General features: G+C 40.6%; 1 protein-coding gene across 1 annotated transcript in view; it reads left to right on the top strand.

The window, feature by feature from the left end:
- The window catches only part of ANXA10 (annexin A10), a 100,134-nt gene that overhangs the window by 36,937 nt on the left and 43,949 nt on the right, over window positions 1-19,248 (top strand). The window contains exon 2 of the mRNA XM_089912585.1: window positions 19,029-19,138. Within this exon, the coding sequence (XP_089768711.1) occupies window positions 19,029-19,138 (110 nt within the window). The remainder of the gene's footprint in view (window positions 1-19,028; window positions 19,139-19,248) is intronic.

Genomic DNA, 19,248 nt, shown 5'->3' on the forward strand with positions numbered 1-19,248 from the left:
AGTAGTTGTGGCTCACGGGCCCAGTTGCTCCGCGGCATGTGGGATCCTCCCAGACCAGGGCTCGAACCCGTGTCCCCTCCATTAGCAGGCAGATTCTCAACCACTGCGCCACCAGGGAAGCCCTGGAATTGTTTTGATCTCTTTATTAGCCAGATATGAATCCCCCTTCAGGAAGATGTTATTATAATTTACTTCTTGGAGCAGAGGAAATTTCACTGCAGTGTTAAAAAAAACTTGCCCAAGCCAGGATCTAAACCAGGTATCTCTCTGTCATTGTAACTCAAGCTCTTCTTGTCCACTAAAATATACTGCCTCTTCCAAATATATTGCCCTGATTCTTCTAGAGAAATTGCTGGCTGCCGTTGTCCTGTTTTGTCATCAACTGATCCCCCCCTTTTTTTGTACAGAAGCATTATATTTACTATAGATTTCTTTATTGGGTTACACCCTTCCTTTATGCCTCTAAGGAGACTTTAGTCCTATTCCTTTTCCTTTTCTTTTGACAGCTTTCCTATTTCTACCGTATTTATTGACTAACAGAAAAAAGTTACACAGAGGCGTATCACAAGCAATATAACATATGGAATGCATATTCAGAACGTGAATTAACATTCTCTATTACGTAGAGAGAAACTATTAAAATTTCCTGAGTCTCTACTAAACTTCAGGAGCTTTGTGTGCCTTCTCTAATTTAATAGTCACAGAAAATCTTTTTACAAAAATACCATTGAACATGCAAGGGTTTTGCCATTCTTCTTGGAGGCTCCAGATACTCTGCTCAGTGGTTTTACGTGTATTATTTTTAGGCTTCACAATCTTCAAGGAAAGTATTATCATCCCCATTTTCCATATGAATATACTGAGGCTTAGAGAAGTTAGATAATTTTCCCAGCAGAAGGAGGTCAAACACGCCTAAGCGTGATTATCCTACATAATATAGACTTTACGCTATGAAGGAAAGAGCAGATCCTTTGTGAGCCCAATTAAGAGAGAAAATGCGCACCAGTATCTTCACAAAGATGCTCTTACTCATAAATGTGCTCCCAGAATGACTCAACAACAGTCGAACATCAGCAACTGAGGCAACGTCCAGCATGGGCAGCGAGACATCCTGCATGTTAGCCCAACTAACATGAAGTAACTGCGCTGCGGCTCAGGTGTGAATGGCAGGTGGTGAAGGCAGACACTCAGTAAATCAGAAGCAAATTCCGGGCTTTCAATCCAGGAGGGGCCGCAGGCCGAGCAGGCCTCCCGTGGGGGCAGAAGCTGCTGAGGGGCAAGATCTTTACTTTTTAAATTTTTATTGGAGTATAGCTGATTTAAAAGCAAGATCATTTTAAAAGCAGGTTTCTCCTATTGAAAGGGATTCCTGGGAGAAACATTCCAACCAAGAAATCTGATTTTGATGGCTTATCTGCAATACGACTCACTGAACAAATATTAATAAAAGGTTATTCATACTGTAGATTGCTTTTTACTATCACAAGACTGCACTGTCTGAACTTTACACACTAGGATTCAACAAAAGTTATGAATCATACTGGTTAGGGCCTCCACTTTAACTGAAGCTTCTGTTGAATTAACACGTATTAGATTGGAAAATTAAATGCAGTCACTTTTTCCTAGTTGTGATATGTAAGCATGTCGGTTAAAATTTTAAAACTCCCTTTTAACAGCTATAGATTGCTTTTGTGGTAAGGGCTGGGCAAACATGACTGTAGAATAATAATTGAACAAGCACTCAGGCCAGCTTTACCCTGAGGATCCATGACTGAGGACAAGGTACTTAATCTTTCTGCATCTCAACTTTCCTACCTGTAAAATGGGTGTTATCATAGCACGTGTATTAGAAGAGTCTCTTGAGAATTAAGTGGCAGGCAAAACACCAAGAAGACCAGGAGCATAAATAGCACCTGGAAAGGTGAACTTTATTAACAGCTTTAATTAAGTAGTTGTGCCAAAGCCTGAACCCAACTAATGCAAAAGCCCTGGCTTTCAACAGCCCGGTACACGGCTTCTGGAAGGGAGGCTGAGTTTGCACCCATTACACATATTCATAGCTACATATATATGTATATTCATATATGTGTGTGTGATTGTTCCTACACATAGTCATAGGGACATATATATGTATATTCATATATGTGTGTGATTATTCATAACATTTATGCATAAATTTTAATAACATCAAAAGTTTCATGGGTGGAAATATATTATCTTAAACTCAGTATAACATTTACTTCTAAATAGTTTCTACCATGCTAAAAAATTTCACAATCCTACTTCCCGCATCAATTATTGCCAAATTCTATTTTTTATGGCAAAAGGCCTCATTGTAGGAATTGCATCCAATTCCTTTGTATCCAATTCCTTTCCTCCAAATCTCTGACTCCATCCTAACTGGGCTTTCACCCAAAGCCCCTCCGCCTGAAGGGTCCGACAGAGGTAAGCAGCGACCTCCATGTTCCTGACCCCATACCCGACTCTCATGCCTTTTCTTGCTAGATATGAGTGTGGTCTGACACAGTCTCCTTTTGCCAGCAAAGCCCCAGGGCTAAATTCTGGAGACTTTTCTCTTTCCAACTTATAGCCACTCTTTTGGTCATTGTGCCCGATCTGACGGTTTTAATTACAACGTACACACAGAGTCTTCTTTGAATATGTACCTCAACCCAGCATCTATGCCCAAACCCCAGATTCGTAAAACCAGGTATCTACACAGGAAGTGAAAACTCTATCCTCCTTTTAGGTCAAAGGGGGAAAAGAAAAGTAAAAACCTAAAAATCGGAGTTATCCCTGATTCCTCTGTCTCTCTCATACCTTACAAACAATCCATCAGCACAACCTTTTGGCTCTACACATTCACAGTATTCATTATAGGACCACCTCTCATCACTCCCTCTCCAACTGCCCTGGTCCATGCCAGCAACGTCATCATTTGCCGACTCCATGCAGTAGCCTCCTACCTGGTCCCCTGCTTCTATCTTTGCTCTAGCTTCTATGTCTTGGGGACACGACAGTGAGAATGATTGTCAAAAACACGCATTCTATTGACACATTGATGATGGTGTAGGAGCCATCATCATCCTGGAGTGAGTTACAGAGTAGGAGGTAAAAACATTAAAGAGGAGCTTGTGAACAAGCTTTTGGTCCTGGTTTACCAGTTCTTAGAGTATTTACCATGATAGGAAGAAGAAGAATGAGGCTTCAATGTGTAGGGTCATTTCCATTTTCCCAAGTGCTTACAGTATACGGACCACAGGTTCTAGGGAAGATAAGACACCTTTCTAACATACCTCTCTGGATATGCTGACTTCTTTTAAATGCTAGAGGCTTCCAGATTTTGACGTTATACAATGTATTAACGTCACATTAATACATTGTGCTCATTTCAATAAGCATTATGGCAAAGCCAGAACCCGCTGCAAATGTCAACAGCACTGGGGGCTGTAAAACCCAAGGAACAGGAGAAATACGGTTGATGATATTTTAACTTTTTCGGATGAATCAACCCACTTCAACAGTACAAGGAGAATGTCATTGGAGTATCACAAACCACTTTCAAAAACTGTACTTCTTTTGTTAAGTCACGAGGTTAAAGACTGAAGAAATGATGTTGGAGCAATGAGGCTCAGAGCGATTTTAATGAGTCACGTCCTCCTGGGACGAAGGGAACTGGGGAAAGCAGATAGAGAGACACCATTTAGAGGGCGTTACTTGCTGATTTTTCATTGCTGGAGCACCACCTCTAGACCAACACCCAGCCCTCTATCTACCACAGATTTCTGCTATCAGCACAAATTCCTTGTAATTATTCACCAAAAAAAGAAAGGATTATGGGAGTATTTTTAAGTCTTTCAGAGTTCACGCTGGCAATCTCCCTGCCTCAGCCTCTTTCGAATTGCCTCCAGGAATTCCTAAAACTCTGCTTACAGTTTGCGGACATGCCTTTCTCAATCCAGGGAGTAGAAAAGACTGCTTCTTAAGACCCATCTTCTTCTCCAGCATCCCATCTTATCACAACACGTAGTTGTGACTATATTCCTTCTCAATTATACTTTGATGTATATCCTTCAGACATTCTGGTAATTATGCTCAAAGGAACCAGGAAAATAAAATGTTAACAGGCCGTGACATGTATCATGTACGAAACACAAATGTAATTCTAGGTTATCTGTGCACAAGATACTGTGTTTTACATTGTCCTGTTATGGAGAAAGTGGGAATCAATTTCACGCACAGGCTACTTTGGACTGTCTTTTCATCTTTATTTTGTGGCAGTCTGTAATAAAGCAACTGAATATCAATGTATTTTACCATCCTATCTCTCAATTGCAATGTTTGTACTATTTTATTTTTAAATGAGTGAGAATTGATACCAGGGCAGAAATATTTTTTCAAGTTACTAACAAAAAGCACTTTAACCCCAGCAGACACATTGTTCTTAGAAATGTGTATTAGTAATGGTTTAAAAAATATATGAATCCTACTGTATTTTATAGGTAGATGACTCTTGTGTTCTTGTCATCACTACCGTATTAATGTGCTTGAATTATTGCTCTGTTCTTTAGAGATACTGAATATATGTACACATTCTGCTAAGTTTTCATTTAGTTGCCAGTCTCAAAATATTGTTTTAAAGGGTAAATTAAAAAAAAAGACAAGGGTGCTGAAAGATAGAGACACAGGTACCTGGAGCCACACACCTTCTGTGTACCTTTCATCACCTGTTTACCGACTACTGTGTGTTTAATCAAGCATGTAACTCATAAAAAAAGCAAATATTCATCGTGAGTACAGTAGTCCTTTCAAAGCAAAAAAGGGTCAGATTTGTGAACCCTCAATGACATGTCAATTACTGGTTTTGAAATGGGAATTTTTGGTGCAACCGTGGTCACAACTGAACATACAGCAACTTAATTGCCAGTAGAAGCTCCTGGAGATCTCAGGCCCCTGCAGCCCTTATTCTGTGTTATTCCAGACACTGCCTGATAGGGTGACCATGTACAGATATGCCAAGTCTTCCTGCAAGGAGCTGATTTCTTGATTTAGTGGACTTGGTCTTTTTTTTTTTGCGGTACGCGGGCCTCTCACTGTTGTGGCCTCTCCCCTTGCGGAGCACAGGCTCCGGACGCGCAGGTTCAGCGGCCATGGCTCACGCGCCCAGCCGCTCCGCGGCATGTGGGATCTTCCTGGTCCGGGGCACGAACCTGTGTCCCCTGCATCGGGAGGCAGACTCTCAACCACTGCGCCACCAGGGAAGCCCGGTCTTTTTCTTATGTATAATAATACTGATTTGGAGTAATTTGAATGCTTCAAAGATGGAAATGGTTTTGGAAAATGTTACTTTAGTTATTTAGCAGAGGGAAATAAGTACAAATAGTAAGCCTGTCAGGGAGGAAGAAATTTTCCTCTATCCATCTAGGTTCTTCTGGCTGGTCTAAGAATTAAACGGACATGAGACAGATGAACAGGAGAAAATCACACAGAAGTTGAAAAGCATGTATACATGGGAGAGACCCAGGAAAACTGAGTCACTTGCCAAAATGGCTGAAACCCTCAGCTTATACAACATCTTCAAAGATAAAAGAGAATGTTGCGGGGTAGGGGTTGGGACCTCAAAGGGGAGGAAGGCAATTCACATGGAGACGGAAAAGCACACGTTTGATAAACACGTGTCTGCTGGGCCAGCAGAGACAAGGGGCACAGAAGGGATTTTAACAGACTTTGCAGGTCCCTCCCTGTCGACACACCTGGTTCATATTAAAGTTACCTGCGGTGTTGGTTCTCTGTCTCTCCCTCTCTCTCTAGCTACCTATCATCTACCTTCATAGTGATACATCCAATCTAATTCAGCCCCACATTTTAACCATCACCATTAGTTACAAATTCTTTCTCACACAATAAAAACGGTAACTATCAATATCTAAAATACATGTGCTCATTTGTTTAACTCCATCATACATGTACATGCAGTTTGCTAAGCCATAGCCCTGTCAGAAAGGAGAGGACGTTGTTTGGGTTCTTTCCATCCTTAGCTTTACAGTGTCCCGACAAACACTATTTTGTGAAGTTACTTAGGGCACGTCCCTTCTCCCAGCCCACTTAACTGTGGCTACAAGGTTCGTGTGTAATTTAGACAGATTTGTTTGCTACAATCTGCATTCCCTGTCGGGTTCCCTTACTTCATAGCTGATTTTGTTACATTTAAATTTATGTGTGGTAAAATGTGTTCTTTGTGGTATATACACTCGTAAGTTTTGAGTCATGTATCCGATCCATTTCCTTATAGAGACTTCCATCACCCCAAACATCCTCCACACTCCCGGTTTGTAGTCAACCAACACCCCAGCCCTCAAACCTGGCAAACACTGATCTGTTTACCTTTTCTCTAGTTCTACCTTTTCCAGATTGTCATATAAATGGAATCACAGACTATAAACCCATCTGGAAATGGCTTCTTTCACTTGGTGGGGTGCATTTAACAGTTATCCAAGTTGCTGCATGAATCACTAACTGTCTTTTTATGGCTGAAAAGCAGTCTTGAATGAGTATACCGCCGTCTGTATATCCATTTAGCTTGAAGGACAAATGGCTTGTTTCCAACTTTTGATAATTACAAGCAAATCTTCTAAGAACACTCAAGTTAAGGTTTTTGAGTAAAGTTCCCATTGCTTTAGATAAATATCTAGGGGTCGGATTGCCAGGTTATATGCTAAGACTGTGTTTAAACTTTATAAGAAATTGTCCAATTGTTATTCCAAAGTGACCCACAATTTTGCATTCCGACCAGCAGTGTATGTAGCAGTATCTCACTGTAGTTTTACTTTGCATTTTTTAATGTAAATGATATCCGTAGTTTTTCATATGCTTATTTATTATACCTTCATTGGAAATGTGTCTGTTTATAATGCTTACCTATTTTCTAAGTTGGTTTTTTGTTTGTTTGTTTATTTTTTATTGGCCTTTATATATTTTAGATAAAAGGGCTTCATAAAAAATGCGATTTACAAATATTTTCTCCCATTCTGTGACTTATCTTTCCATTTTTTAACAATATATTTCATAGAGCCAAAGTTTTCAATTGTGGTGAAGTTCAATTTATCTTTTTTTCTTTATAGATTGTATTTTTGTTGTCATGTCTAAAAATTTTTGACTAACCCAAAGTCATGCAGATTTTCTCCTACATTTTCTTCCAGATATTTCACAGAGTTAACATTTCTATTTAGGTCTATGATCAATTTGGGGTTAATTTTTGTATAAGGTGTGAGGTATAGGTCAAGCTTAATTTTTTTTTTCATATGGATGTTCAGTTTTTATAGCACCATTTCTTGGAAAAACTTTCTTTCTCCATTGAATTGCTTTTACAACTTTGTCAAAAATTATGTATTGGGCTTCCCTGGTGGCGCAGTGGTTGAGCGTCCGCCTGCCGATGCAGGGGACACGGGTTCGTGCCCCGGTCCGGGAAGATCCCACATGCCGCAGAGCGGCTGGGCCCGTGAGCCATGGCCGCTGAGCCTGCGCATCCGGAGCCTGTGCTCCGCAACGGGAGAGGCCACAACAGTGGGAGGCCCGCGTACCGCAAAAAAAAAAAAGTTATGTTTTTATATGGATCTATTGCTAGATTCTCTATTCTGTTCCACTGATCTTATTTTCTATAACATTAGCCAATACCACAATCTCATTATTACTGTGACTTCATAATAATTCTTAAAATCAATTAGCATTATTCCTTTAATTTTGTTTTTCTTTTTCAAATCTGTTTCAGCTGTTCTAATTCCTTTGACTTTCAGTATGATGAAATAAATTGACTGATTTTTGAATGTCAAATCAGCCTTGCATTCTTGGAATAAACCTCACTTGGTCATGCTACTTATTCTTTTTATATGTTGCTGCATTGGAATTTCTTAGATTGGGCTTTTTTTTTTAATAAAAAAAAAATAAAGACAAACCCTTATAATTTGTAGTCAAAATGGCTCATAGTTCGTTGCAGTTTCCATGGTTAGATAGTTCTTTGGGAATGAAATAAGTACGGATTGAGAAAATCGACAAAGCGGGTAACAGAGCAAAGCAGAATGAAGACTTTCAGTGAAAGGTGGGGAGCAAGTCCTAAGAGGTTTTGTTAAGTGAATCTGACACATTGTTAATTTAACTTTTCTGATTAGATAAATGAATGCACTATTATTTATACTTTATTTAACAGGTACTTTGGGGGGAAAAACACAATTTTTTTCAGGTAGTTAAATTAAACTTGGACTACTTATCATAGAGAAAACAATATATACATTTACTTGATTCCTACTTTGTCCGTTTAAACTCTACAGGGCTAGTTTCCCCTGGGTCCTGTCTCAGTCAGCTCCGGCTGCTGTAAGAAAATTTCATAGGCTGGGGTAGCTAAACCGACATTTGTTTCTCAGAGTTCGAAGGCCTACAATTCCAAGATCAAGGTGACAGCAGATTCTGGGTCTGCTGAGGACCATCTTCCCAGCTCACAGACCTCTTTCCCACTGTGTCCTCATGCGACAGAGACACTCAGCTCTGGCCTCCTCTTCTTATCAGGATATGAATCCCATCATGGGGCCCCCCACCCTCATGACCTCATCCAGATCTAGTCACCTCCCAAAGGCTCCTTCAAACACCTTCACACTGGGGACTAGGGCTTCATCGTATGAATTTGGGGGACACAAACATTCTGCACATAAGAGATCTCATGACTTGACTTTTGCTCTTTGGTACTTAAATATTCATAAATCACTTTCACTATATCTTTAATGTATAGAAATTAAAAATATCTAGATCTGTGCAAGGTGAAAATTTTGAACATTTCTTTTTTAAATTTATTTATTTTATTGAAGTATAGTTGATTTACAATGTTGTGTTAATTACTGCTGTACAGCAAAGTGATTCAGTTATACATATATATACAAATTCTTTGTTTCATAGTCTTTTCCATTATGGTTTATCATAGGATATTGAATATAGTTCCCTGTGCTCTACAGTAGGACCTTGTTTATCCATTCTATATATAAAAGCAACATTTCTTCTTAATTAAAGCATCTCTCCCTCACCTACTCCTGCCAGCTTCAGGTCAAAACCCTGCATTAGTAAAGAGGGTGAGACTGAGTTTTTTATCCTTCTGTGGGTGGCCCCCTCCACCTGTGAGTCCCCTGACTGAGGCACCCAACACCCCGAGGACTGGGGAAGAGTGTGTACGTGGGGGAAAAGTTCAGGAACGTCTTGGGTCTTACTTAACAGGTGTTTTAGTCACTGATGCTCTGTGGCCGTAGAAGATGTCTCTTTGGGACCACTGTGGGTTTACAGGACACCTCTCACTGGCAGGAATCTTCTCCTGAAGTTTATTTATCCGTCTGTTCTCAGAGTTCCTATTAGTCCCCCTGAAGAACGATTTGGAGCCAGATCCCTTCAAAATGACTTGTGACGAACGTGTCCTACTTTGGGGCTCTCACTGGGTCCCCAGTAAACACGCACACGCCCTACATCCCCACTAGCTCTGGGATGGAATAAACACTTGGAGTTGAGGCATCCCCAGTAAAGCCGTCCTCCTCACACTGGGCACCTGCTTAGCCAGAGTCTCGGCCTTGGCCTCATTTGCAGTGTGTGTCACTGGGTCCCCAGAACTCTGTGGACATATTCAAGTTCTCCAGGCAGCCCCCTTGTTGAAGACACCCCCGCCCTGTACCCTTCACCCCGGTTCCCATGGCAGCACAGGAAGGTCTCAGAACACCATCACCTCGACCCAAATACTCCCACCTATAATTTCAGAGCCACTTCACCTCCTCCAGGTTGCTGAGTGGCTAAGATTTACAAAACTGGTTTCTAGAACCATCTTTGCAACCTCCGCCCAGGTGGTCCACCCTTCACTTTGGAGTGTGGATGCCGTTGGCAGCCACTGTTTTGCCAGAAAATTAGAGCCTCAGGGAAATGGAACTATGTAGGGACCAAAGTTAAAATCCTACTACAGTGTTATATAAACATCTTGACTGTTTGCCACTTTTTCCCTGTTGTTTGTCTATGAAATGAATCTCTCTACCAATCTTCACTTTCCAGAAAGAAGATTAATATATGTCTCATGTGGTGCAACCCATAACTGATTCGCATCCAACACACCCATATTTTATTTGGTAGAAATTTTCCCTTTAATATAAGGCACCATATGAATGTTGACGGATTTTGGTCTCCTCGGCACGTGTTCTCACGTTTTGTAAAGTATCTGAATACTAGTACTGCTTTACCTCTTACGCTTACATTTCTGTAGCTATTACATTTCTTAAATGAAGAAAAGTAACATAAAAGCATGTCAAATGCAATTTAGAGCAGACTATGGCACTGTACTTAAGTGCATAGTAGGAAAATTACAGGTGCATTACCAATGCTTCAAAGTGTAAAAGTAACCAATTGAGAATTACTTTAAAAAATAAAAGGACTGGATTCCCCCCTTGAGTAGGTGATGATCATTTCCTGAATGTATCCTGGTATCACTGTGGGGTTTGACAAATAGCTGACAGATTACTTTGAAGATTAAAAAAAGGGGGACACCTTTACCATATAATCAGATGGCCCTCAATATTTTCTGAATTTTTCCCTTCCTAAACATTAGATGACTTCTGAGATCTAGTCTTCACAATGAGGTCACTTCTTAATTGCTATTTATCAGAACCTTCACCAACTTTTACAAGTAAAAGCATAACAAAATGTAAATCCAAGAACCCAGGTACTCTTGAGAAATTAAAAATTACCTTTAAATACTTTAAACAATTTAAAAGCATTTTATCTATTAGTAAAGTTAATTAATGTCTCCCTGATCTTGGATTCCTTACTATGATGCCATCAATGTATTTCATTAAGGAAGTAGAAAGCTGTGAACCAACTGATGTAAAACCAGTCAAGGTACAAGGTGGTCCTCTGCCTCCTTCATCCCCAGAGCAAATGATGGCCTGAGGCACAGCTAATGTCTATAAAGAAATCTTCTAGTAACGAATGTGATTCCATATTTTCACCTTTATTATGATTCCATATTTTTTCCATGTTTATTGTGACACCATATTTTTTCTTCAGTATAATTCTTTGTTTTTGTTTTTTGTGTGTGTTTTTGGGTTTTGGTGTTTGGTTTTGCTTAGTTTTAGATTTATACATCTTCACTCACTGAATGAAATAGAAATGCTTCGCCGCATACTTATTTAAAACAGTTCAAAGCAAAAATTGCCCTAAACAAACTGGCCATTAGTCGAACTCTGTAAAATATATTAGTCTAACTCTGTAAAATATATTAGTCATATGTCTATCAAAATTAATTGCAAAACTCTAAAACTTTTGTTTGGGTTAAATTTCCCTCAATAGAGAAATATAAAATTTCTTCGTTTTATAGCTAAACAACTTAATTTACGGATTATCCAGCCAAAACTTTATTTAGCTGAGAATTGTTTTTTAAAAAAAACCATATTCTCTGTGCTATGCGGCTGCTTCCCACTAGCTAGCTATTTTACATTTGGTAGTATTTATAAGTCCATGCCTAGCACAGGGAGATCAGCTCCGTGCCTTGTGACCACCAAGAGGTGTGGGATAGGGAGGGTGAGAGGGAGACGCAAGAGGGAGGGGATATGGGGATATATGTATACGTATAGCTGATTCACTTTGTTATAAGGCAGAAACTAACACACCACTGTAAAGCAATTATACTCCAATAAAGATGTTAAAAAAAAATAAAAATAAAAACATAGGCCCTTCCTGAGACTATACAGATAATTCCAGAACAAAATTTACGATATCTAGAAAACAGGCCACACTGCTTAACACGGATGCTTAATTCGTACTTTCAACATATATTTACAGGTAAAGCTTTACTGTGAACAGTATGTTCATCAGATCAAATGCATGGATGTAATTAAATTTCTGCTTGTTGATATTTGTTTTATAGCTCTTATTAAAAGTAAATGTAAATAAAGCTTGTTTGGAGATTAAAAAAAAGAAAAACATATTCTCTTGCTTTAGTTTATATTAACTCAGAGAAAAGAAAAATTGTCATACCAGCTAGAACCAGGCATTATTATAAAGGTAAAATCTGTTGGGAAAAGAACATCATGATTTTTTTCACAGTAGCCTTTCAGCGTTTTAAAAGGAAGTAAATGGTAGGCCAAAGAAGCCATTCTTTTTCTCATTAACATCTCAAGGACATGCAGTTCACTAGATAACATTATCACTGATTTCTGTTAAGGAAAGCTAAAGAATTCTTATCACCAGGAGGCTGTTTCTATCTGTGAAACAGATTATTGGGCTTTGAGAGTGCTGGTTACTAACCTCTAAAAATATCAAATTAGAGGAGAGTGGCTGAAATCACCATTCATCTAAGAGCTGCAACCTCATTTTGTAGAAATTGTTCTAATAAACCCATGAGATGCAATTCTTCACACATTAAATGTCAACATAATCTCTATCTTAAAAGTGAAATTCAGGACTACATGTGTCCCTTGAGTTTGAGCTATAGATCCTATATTGAATGTGCTTCCTAGTTAACCTTTAAAAAGTTGAAGTTATGATATGCTCTATTCCTCTAGACTATGTTACGGGCATTAAGATATTTTAATCTTTTTATAAGGGACATAAACAAATATGAAAGTAGCATTAGGTTTTCGAAATATAAGAATAATAATCAACAAAGAGTAAAAAAGAAGAAGAATGAGAGGTAGGATATACAGGGAAAGCACTGGGTCTAAAGTCAGAACACTATTATTCTGGTCTGCCAATCATTAAGCCAATGGTGTTATGTAAATATTGAGTCATCAGTTTTTATATGTAATGTAGAAATAAGAACACTTGCCTTGCCTGATACAGCCTTGTTGATAACTTCAAATTAAACAAAGAACGCAAAGGTGCTGTTTAAACTGCAAAGTAGCTATACGGCAAGCAAGAAGTATAGAGCCTCCCTCACCTCAGAAAACCAGGTTTGCAAAATACCCTTACACATTGTCTTATTGGGCACGTGGATATGTTTACTAGATTTAAATGTGATTTCAGGTCTCTTAAATAGTATATTATGGATGAAAATTAAGAGTGTTAGGACACAGTATTAATTAGACTATTCATACGTAAGGTTGAGCAGTATTTTTAGATCTGCTGCATGATCTTTTTATCTTCAAAGATAAAAAAAGAGCAGAAGAGACTTTAAGGTATCTCCTATACAGTGGTACACCAGGAAAAGACTACCAAATACGTAACACATGATTCCATTTGGAAAAATACAATTATATGTAAAGATAGGAAAAGCACAAGAAAAGGATGTGGGAGATATTTCATTTTGTTATAGACATTAAATATTTAACAATAATTTGTAGGCAATGAGATCATAAATGATGTTTTAACTTTTTGTCAGAGATGTTCTTATTGGCTAACTCGATTATATTGAGTGTAGGTTTATTATTTAATGATAAAAAATTCCCACTTGAATTCCTTCAATGTTCAAGAAGGGAGTCTAGCAGTTAGGAACACAGGGGTTGGTTTTTGAAGCCTGTGAGTCTGTTTCTGTTTTATAAATAAGTTCATCTGTAACTTTTTTTTTTTTTTTAGATTCAGCATGTAAGTGATGTCACGTGATATTTGTCTCTCTCTCTGTCTGGCTTACTTCACTTCGTATGATAATCTCTAGGACTGTCCATGTAGCTGCAAATGGAATTATTTCATTCTTTTTTTGGCTGAGTAATATTCCACTGTGTATATGTACCACATCTTCAAAAACAAACTTATGGCTACCAAAAGGGAAACATTGGGGGGAGGGATAAATTAGGAGTTTGGGATTAACAGATACACACTAATATATATAAAATGGATAATCAGGGCTCCCCTGGTGGCGCAGTGGTTGAGGGTCTGCCTGCCGATGCAGGGGACATGGGTTCGTGCCCCAGTCCGGGAAGATCCCACATGCCGTGGAGCGGCTGGGCCCGTGAGCCATGGCCGCTGAGCCTGTGCGTCTGGAGCCTGTGCTCCGCAATGGGAGAGGACACAACAGGGAGAGGCCCGCATACCGCAAAAAAAAAAAAAAAAAGATAATCAACAAGCATGTACTGTATAGCACAGGGAACTATACTCAATATTCTGTAATAATCTATATGGGGAAAGAATCTAAAAAAGAATGGATACATGTATATGTATAACTGAATCACTTTGCTGTACACCTGAAAGTAACACAACATTGTATATCAACTATACTCCAATATAAACTAAAAAATTAAATAAAAAAAAAGAACACGGGGACTGGAATCAGACCGGACTGGGTCTGAATCTGGGCACCATTGCTCACTAAGTATGTGATCTACGAACAGAAATTGACCTCTGTAAACCTCGTAGCAATAGTACCAACCTGGCTTGTGTGTATTTTTGATTGTTTAATTCCTTGGAGTTCAGTAGTGTAAATTAACACGATTTGGGGGACATACTGGAAACTCAATGGCTGCTGACTAGTGGATTGAGGTACTAATAGTATTGAACTACTTCTGTTCTTTACTTGACTTCCTTGCACTGATTCAGCTTCACTGGGCTGAATCATTCTTATCATGATCTGAAAAGGGTATGTAGGTGGTATCTTTTTCTTTTGCCCTTTCTTTTAAATTACAGTTTGCTGGGTTTAAAACTTTTGAATCCTAAATTATTTCCTCTGAATTCTGGAAAGACTGATCAAATGCCTTCTAACATTGAATTTTGTGGAAGAGGATTCTGATCCCAGTTTGATTATTTCCCTTGTAAGCAAACTTGAATATGTTGTCCCTTAAGTGTTGATTTTTTCATTAATATTCCCCAATACGGATGGTCCCTTTTCATCACATCACAAGAATGTGATTCTTTCACTGCCTGAATTTTTTCTACTTTTTCTTTTGTTATTGTTTTTCTTCCATTGTTCTCCTCTCTCCCAGCTGTATAACACATTAAATATAATGTCCTAAATTATGTCTCCATATTTTATTGTTTCTTCCATAATTTATCGCCAAGTCTTTTTTCCATTTATTCTGAAAGACCCTGGACAGAATTATCAAGTAGCAATAATTTCCTTACAATCCTCCTTAGGTGGCATCAGTCACATGAAATTCTTCTATGATCTTTTACACTATGAAACATATTCTTTCTGGTAACTTCAGTGACTTTCTTGATTTACTTATAGGACAGTAATAACCCATTGCCTTTTATTTATCCAGACAGAATGTTACTTCAAATTTCCTCATTATATCTTATCAAATGCTAACTTCCCCAAAACAGCACCAAAAACCCTCCGAGGATGAAGCACATCTAAGGGGAAGGTCTACCTTGATGATCTTAACAGCATCTCAGAGTAGAGGGGGAACAGCAGGATATTTATGAGGGTTGGGGGGTTTGGTTTAAGTGTATCTTTTGATGAGGGGGTGTGGGCCTGACTGGGAATGACCAAGTTTGTGATGTAAGCGTTTAGGATGGGAGGACACGTGAAAACAAGGATTCCATGGTGACTGTTAATTTTCTGTTGCTGCTATAACAAATTACCACAAGGTAGTGGCTTAAAACAAATGTACTCTCTTACAGTTCTGGAGGTCAGGAATCTGAAAACAGTTTTACCAGGCAAAAGTGGGGCTGTCAGCAGGGCTGGCTCCCCCTGGAGGCTCTCTGGGAAGGATGGCCTCTTCAGCTTTCCGAGCTGCCAGCAGTCGCCCACGTCCCTGGACCATGTGTCCTTCCTTCATCTTCACAGCCAGTACTGTGGCATCTTGCTTTCGGCTTCCTGTCACCTTCTTGTCCTGTAGTCAAATCTCCCTCTGCCCACCTCTCATAAGGGCAGGTGGGATTATATTTACAGCCTCCCAGGTTAATCCAGGATAATCTCTCCATCTCAAAATCCTTCACTTAATCACAGCTGCAAAGTCCCCTTTGGCAGGTGAGGTAACATTCGCAGATACCAGGGTTTAGGATTCGAATGTCTTGAGCCTTCAAGAGTAAGCAGTCATTTGATGCCATCGATTTTACTCTAATGAGGTTAAGTTTTGTGGTCTTCTACTACATATTACTAAGATAAAGTTTACAGTACCTGTTATTAAGATAAAGTTATCATCAATTTCATCTTCCTACACAACTGTTTCCTCAAAACATACAGTCACGTGAGTGAAGACGCTCTTGGATGGTAATCATAAGAGGCTGTGTGGGTGAATCCAGGTTCCTCCATGCTTTTCTTAAACTCCTTGACATCCATCTACTAAGCTGTAAAGATTTTACAGCAACTAATTTAGTAATTGGTCCGTAGTCATAAACACTTCTGCATCAATCTGAAAATATGACTCAGCCTATCTTAATATCAGTAGCTGTGGCAGACATCAGATCATTAAGCTTTATTTTGATTATATGATAGATACATATTTCCTTTGCAAGTGTAACCCAGATGTAAGCTGCAGTCATCCTGTCCTTTACGACTCAAATTAAGTTCACAAAACTTCTTCTCCCGGTTACTCTTCCTCCCTAAAGATTCTTATCTGAGGCCAGAGGAACCCAGGGAATAAAGATCAATGGTTCTGTGACTCACCGTAAGCGATGCTTCCGTTTCTTTTTGTTCATGTATGCTGTCCCTTCTCAGTGGCTGGTGACCCATCACGGGACAACCCTAATTCCTTCCCTCCCGCAAAATACCATCAAGAGAAAGCCATCCCCACCAACACCGTGCCTGGCCCCCTGCCACGTCCCATGCTAGCCCCACTCCCCGTGGCCGGCAGCAGGCTGGCAGAACCCCGGGGGCTGCCACTCTGTGTGCCCAAAAGCCCCACCACGAGGGAGGGGTGGGGATGTGCAGGCAGCAGCTCAGACACTCAGAGGGACTGGCCAGGGACATACGAGCTGGACAGCCGGCCTCCTGCCCGCTCGAGGACACGGTCTGGGTGTCCTGGATCTGGGGCTGGAGCTGGACGTGCCAACTGCCCTGCCAGGTGCCGGGCCAGGGTGTCTACTCTGCCTGGCACCGTTCTCGTCCATAGCATTCACCAAAAGAGACAGAAAACAACGGGGGTTCATGATAACAGGGGGGATCTATACTGGGGTTCTACTGAAGTTAAATATTAGACATTCTGTTCTTAAATGCACTTTGGTGACCCAGCTAATGGGAATCTATTTTTGGCTGTCTTTCTCTAATTTCCTCAATCCCTCCTTCACACACACACACACACACACACACACACACACACCCCTTTCTTTTTCTCTTAGAATTGGTATAAGAAGAAGAACTTATGCTTTTAGAGTTTTGGTTTTACCCACAAGATCCTTTGCAAATAGAGGTATTTTTCAGTTGCAAAGATGAATAAAGGGCCTCAATCGTACATGTTATTTTACATCAGTTTCAGCTCTAAGGGAAAAGGCTCCAGCCAGGGAGTTAGATCTGGATTTGAGTGTCAGCTTCACGACACACGACCCGCATGGCTTCAGACAACTTAGCCTCAGAATCTCCTCATCTGTGAAATGAGCTTAGTATCACCAGCTTCACAAGACCGCTGAGGCGATTACCCAGGAAATGCAGGTGAAAATGCCCAGAGCACAGCCTGCTTGTATGAATAATGAATTTTTAAGCTGCTGGATGAGAGCAGATGTCTCTGAGTCCATGTATTTTTCTATTTAGTATTTTATAAACATTCTTAGAGCCCACTTTCTACCTAAGGTGCTGCCCTAAATGCTTTGGAAAGCAAGAGAAGAAGTGTCCCTGCCCTTCAGAAATTGAAAATTTAGAGGAAAAGGCAAATGCAAAAAATGCAAGGCCGTGGTCAACAGAGGTGCAAAGTAAACCATAGGTAATACTCGATAAAACCTGGGAAGACCCCACATAACAGGTGGAATTTGAGTTGACTCCAGAGTTTGGCTGGAATGAGAGTAATTCTGCATCACTATCCATTCGTGTTACTTGTCATACCATACCTCTTCCCAAACTGTTTCCTGGAAATCCAAATATTCTTCCTTTATTCACGAGAACAGTCCAATCTCTAAATTTGCACAACCACTCACATTCAGGTCCGTTTTCCACAAAACAAAGGACGCCCAGTTAATGAGAGTTACTACTCTTGGAAACCTGGTAGAACTAGGAATGGATATTTTCTGCTGTGCTCCTGGCACTCGAGTAGGATGTCCTGCAGCTCTGGCACCAGGAAGAGGGTAGACAATTCCTGGGGCGGCAGGTGGTGGGGGTGGTGTCAGGAAGGACTCCCTGCACAGAGGGCCCTGGAGCCATCAGTTAAATCCTGAACAGATGTTCACGGTGGAGTCGGAGGATGCGAGTGTGTGTGGAGATGGGCACAGGTGGAGAAGAAGCCAAACAGAAGGGACAAGGCCAGAGTCACTGAGGGCTGGGGTGTGGGTTGTGTGTCGTGTATAGGAGCCAAGAGGTTCAGGGCGAGAAAGTAAGACACGAACCCATGCAGACGGTCAGGGACCAGTCCTGAAGAGCACTGTTCACACTGTTAAAATATCCCATTGAGCCCCACAGTCATCTGTTCTCAGTCATGGGAACGAGTTGCCGCAAACACTGAAAATACTCCCATCAAGACCAACAAGCCAAAGCTCGAACATCTTTTTCTATTCTATACACTCACGTTTTGCCCAATATATGATATTCTCACCCCGACCTATGACCATATACTCTGTTGAGTGGACGACACTGCAGTGTCCTCAAGGCTAGCACACTGGGATGTGTTTGTAAACCTAGGTGCTCCCGGGGATGTTTCTTTCATGTGGAAATCAAACACCCCGTGGGTCAGAGCAGAAAACAGAGAAGCACTGCTCTGGGCAGGAAGGACTTAGGCAGAGAAGGACACAGGACGTGTCTGATCTTGGGAAGGACCATTCTGGCTGAGGGAACAGCTCATTGGGTGCGCCGGCGGAAGGGGTAAAGGGGGCAGTAGCAGAGGTTAAGACAAGGGGGCCCTGTGGAAGGTATTGTGGGGAGAGGACGGACGGGACTGGACTGAAGGACACACTCGTGGAAGATGAGAGAGGGTGGGTTAACACGCTGGTTACTCAACCCCTAGGGCTGGTCATGCTGAAGCCACTGAAACCATTCAGGAAGCTCTTGTCAGACAGAAGTCAAAGGAGAGTGGGGTTCAGGGCGTTTGGAGATCCAGGGGCCAGTGCCCCAAAGGTGAGTATGTGCCCTATGGAAACGGAGGCCCAGGACTTCTGTAGGATTTCCTCACAGGGCTCCAAAAACCCTCAGTTCACTAGAAATCTAAGAATCTCTGTTACACCGAA

This window comes from Delphinapterus leucas, chromosome 6 (assembly GCF_059928025.1).
Source record: "Delphinapterus leucas isolate spDelLeu-1000000601 "Yukka" chromosome 6, BTC_Dleu_Yukka2, whole genome shotgun sequence".
Lineage (NCBI taxonomy): Eukaryota > Metazoa > Chordata > Mammalia > Artiodactyla > Monodontidae > Delphinapterus > Delphinapterus leucas.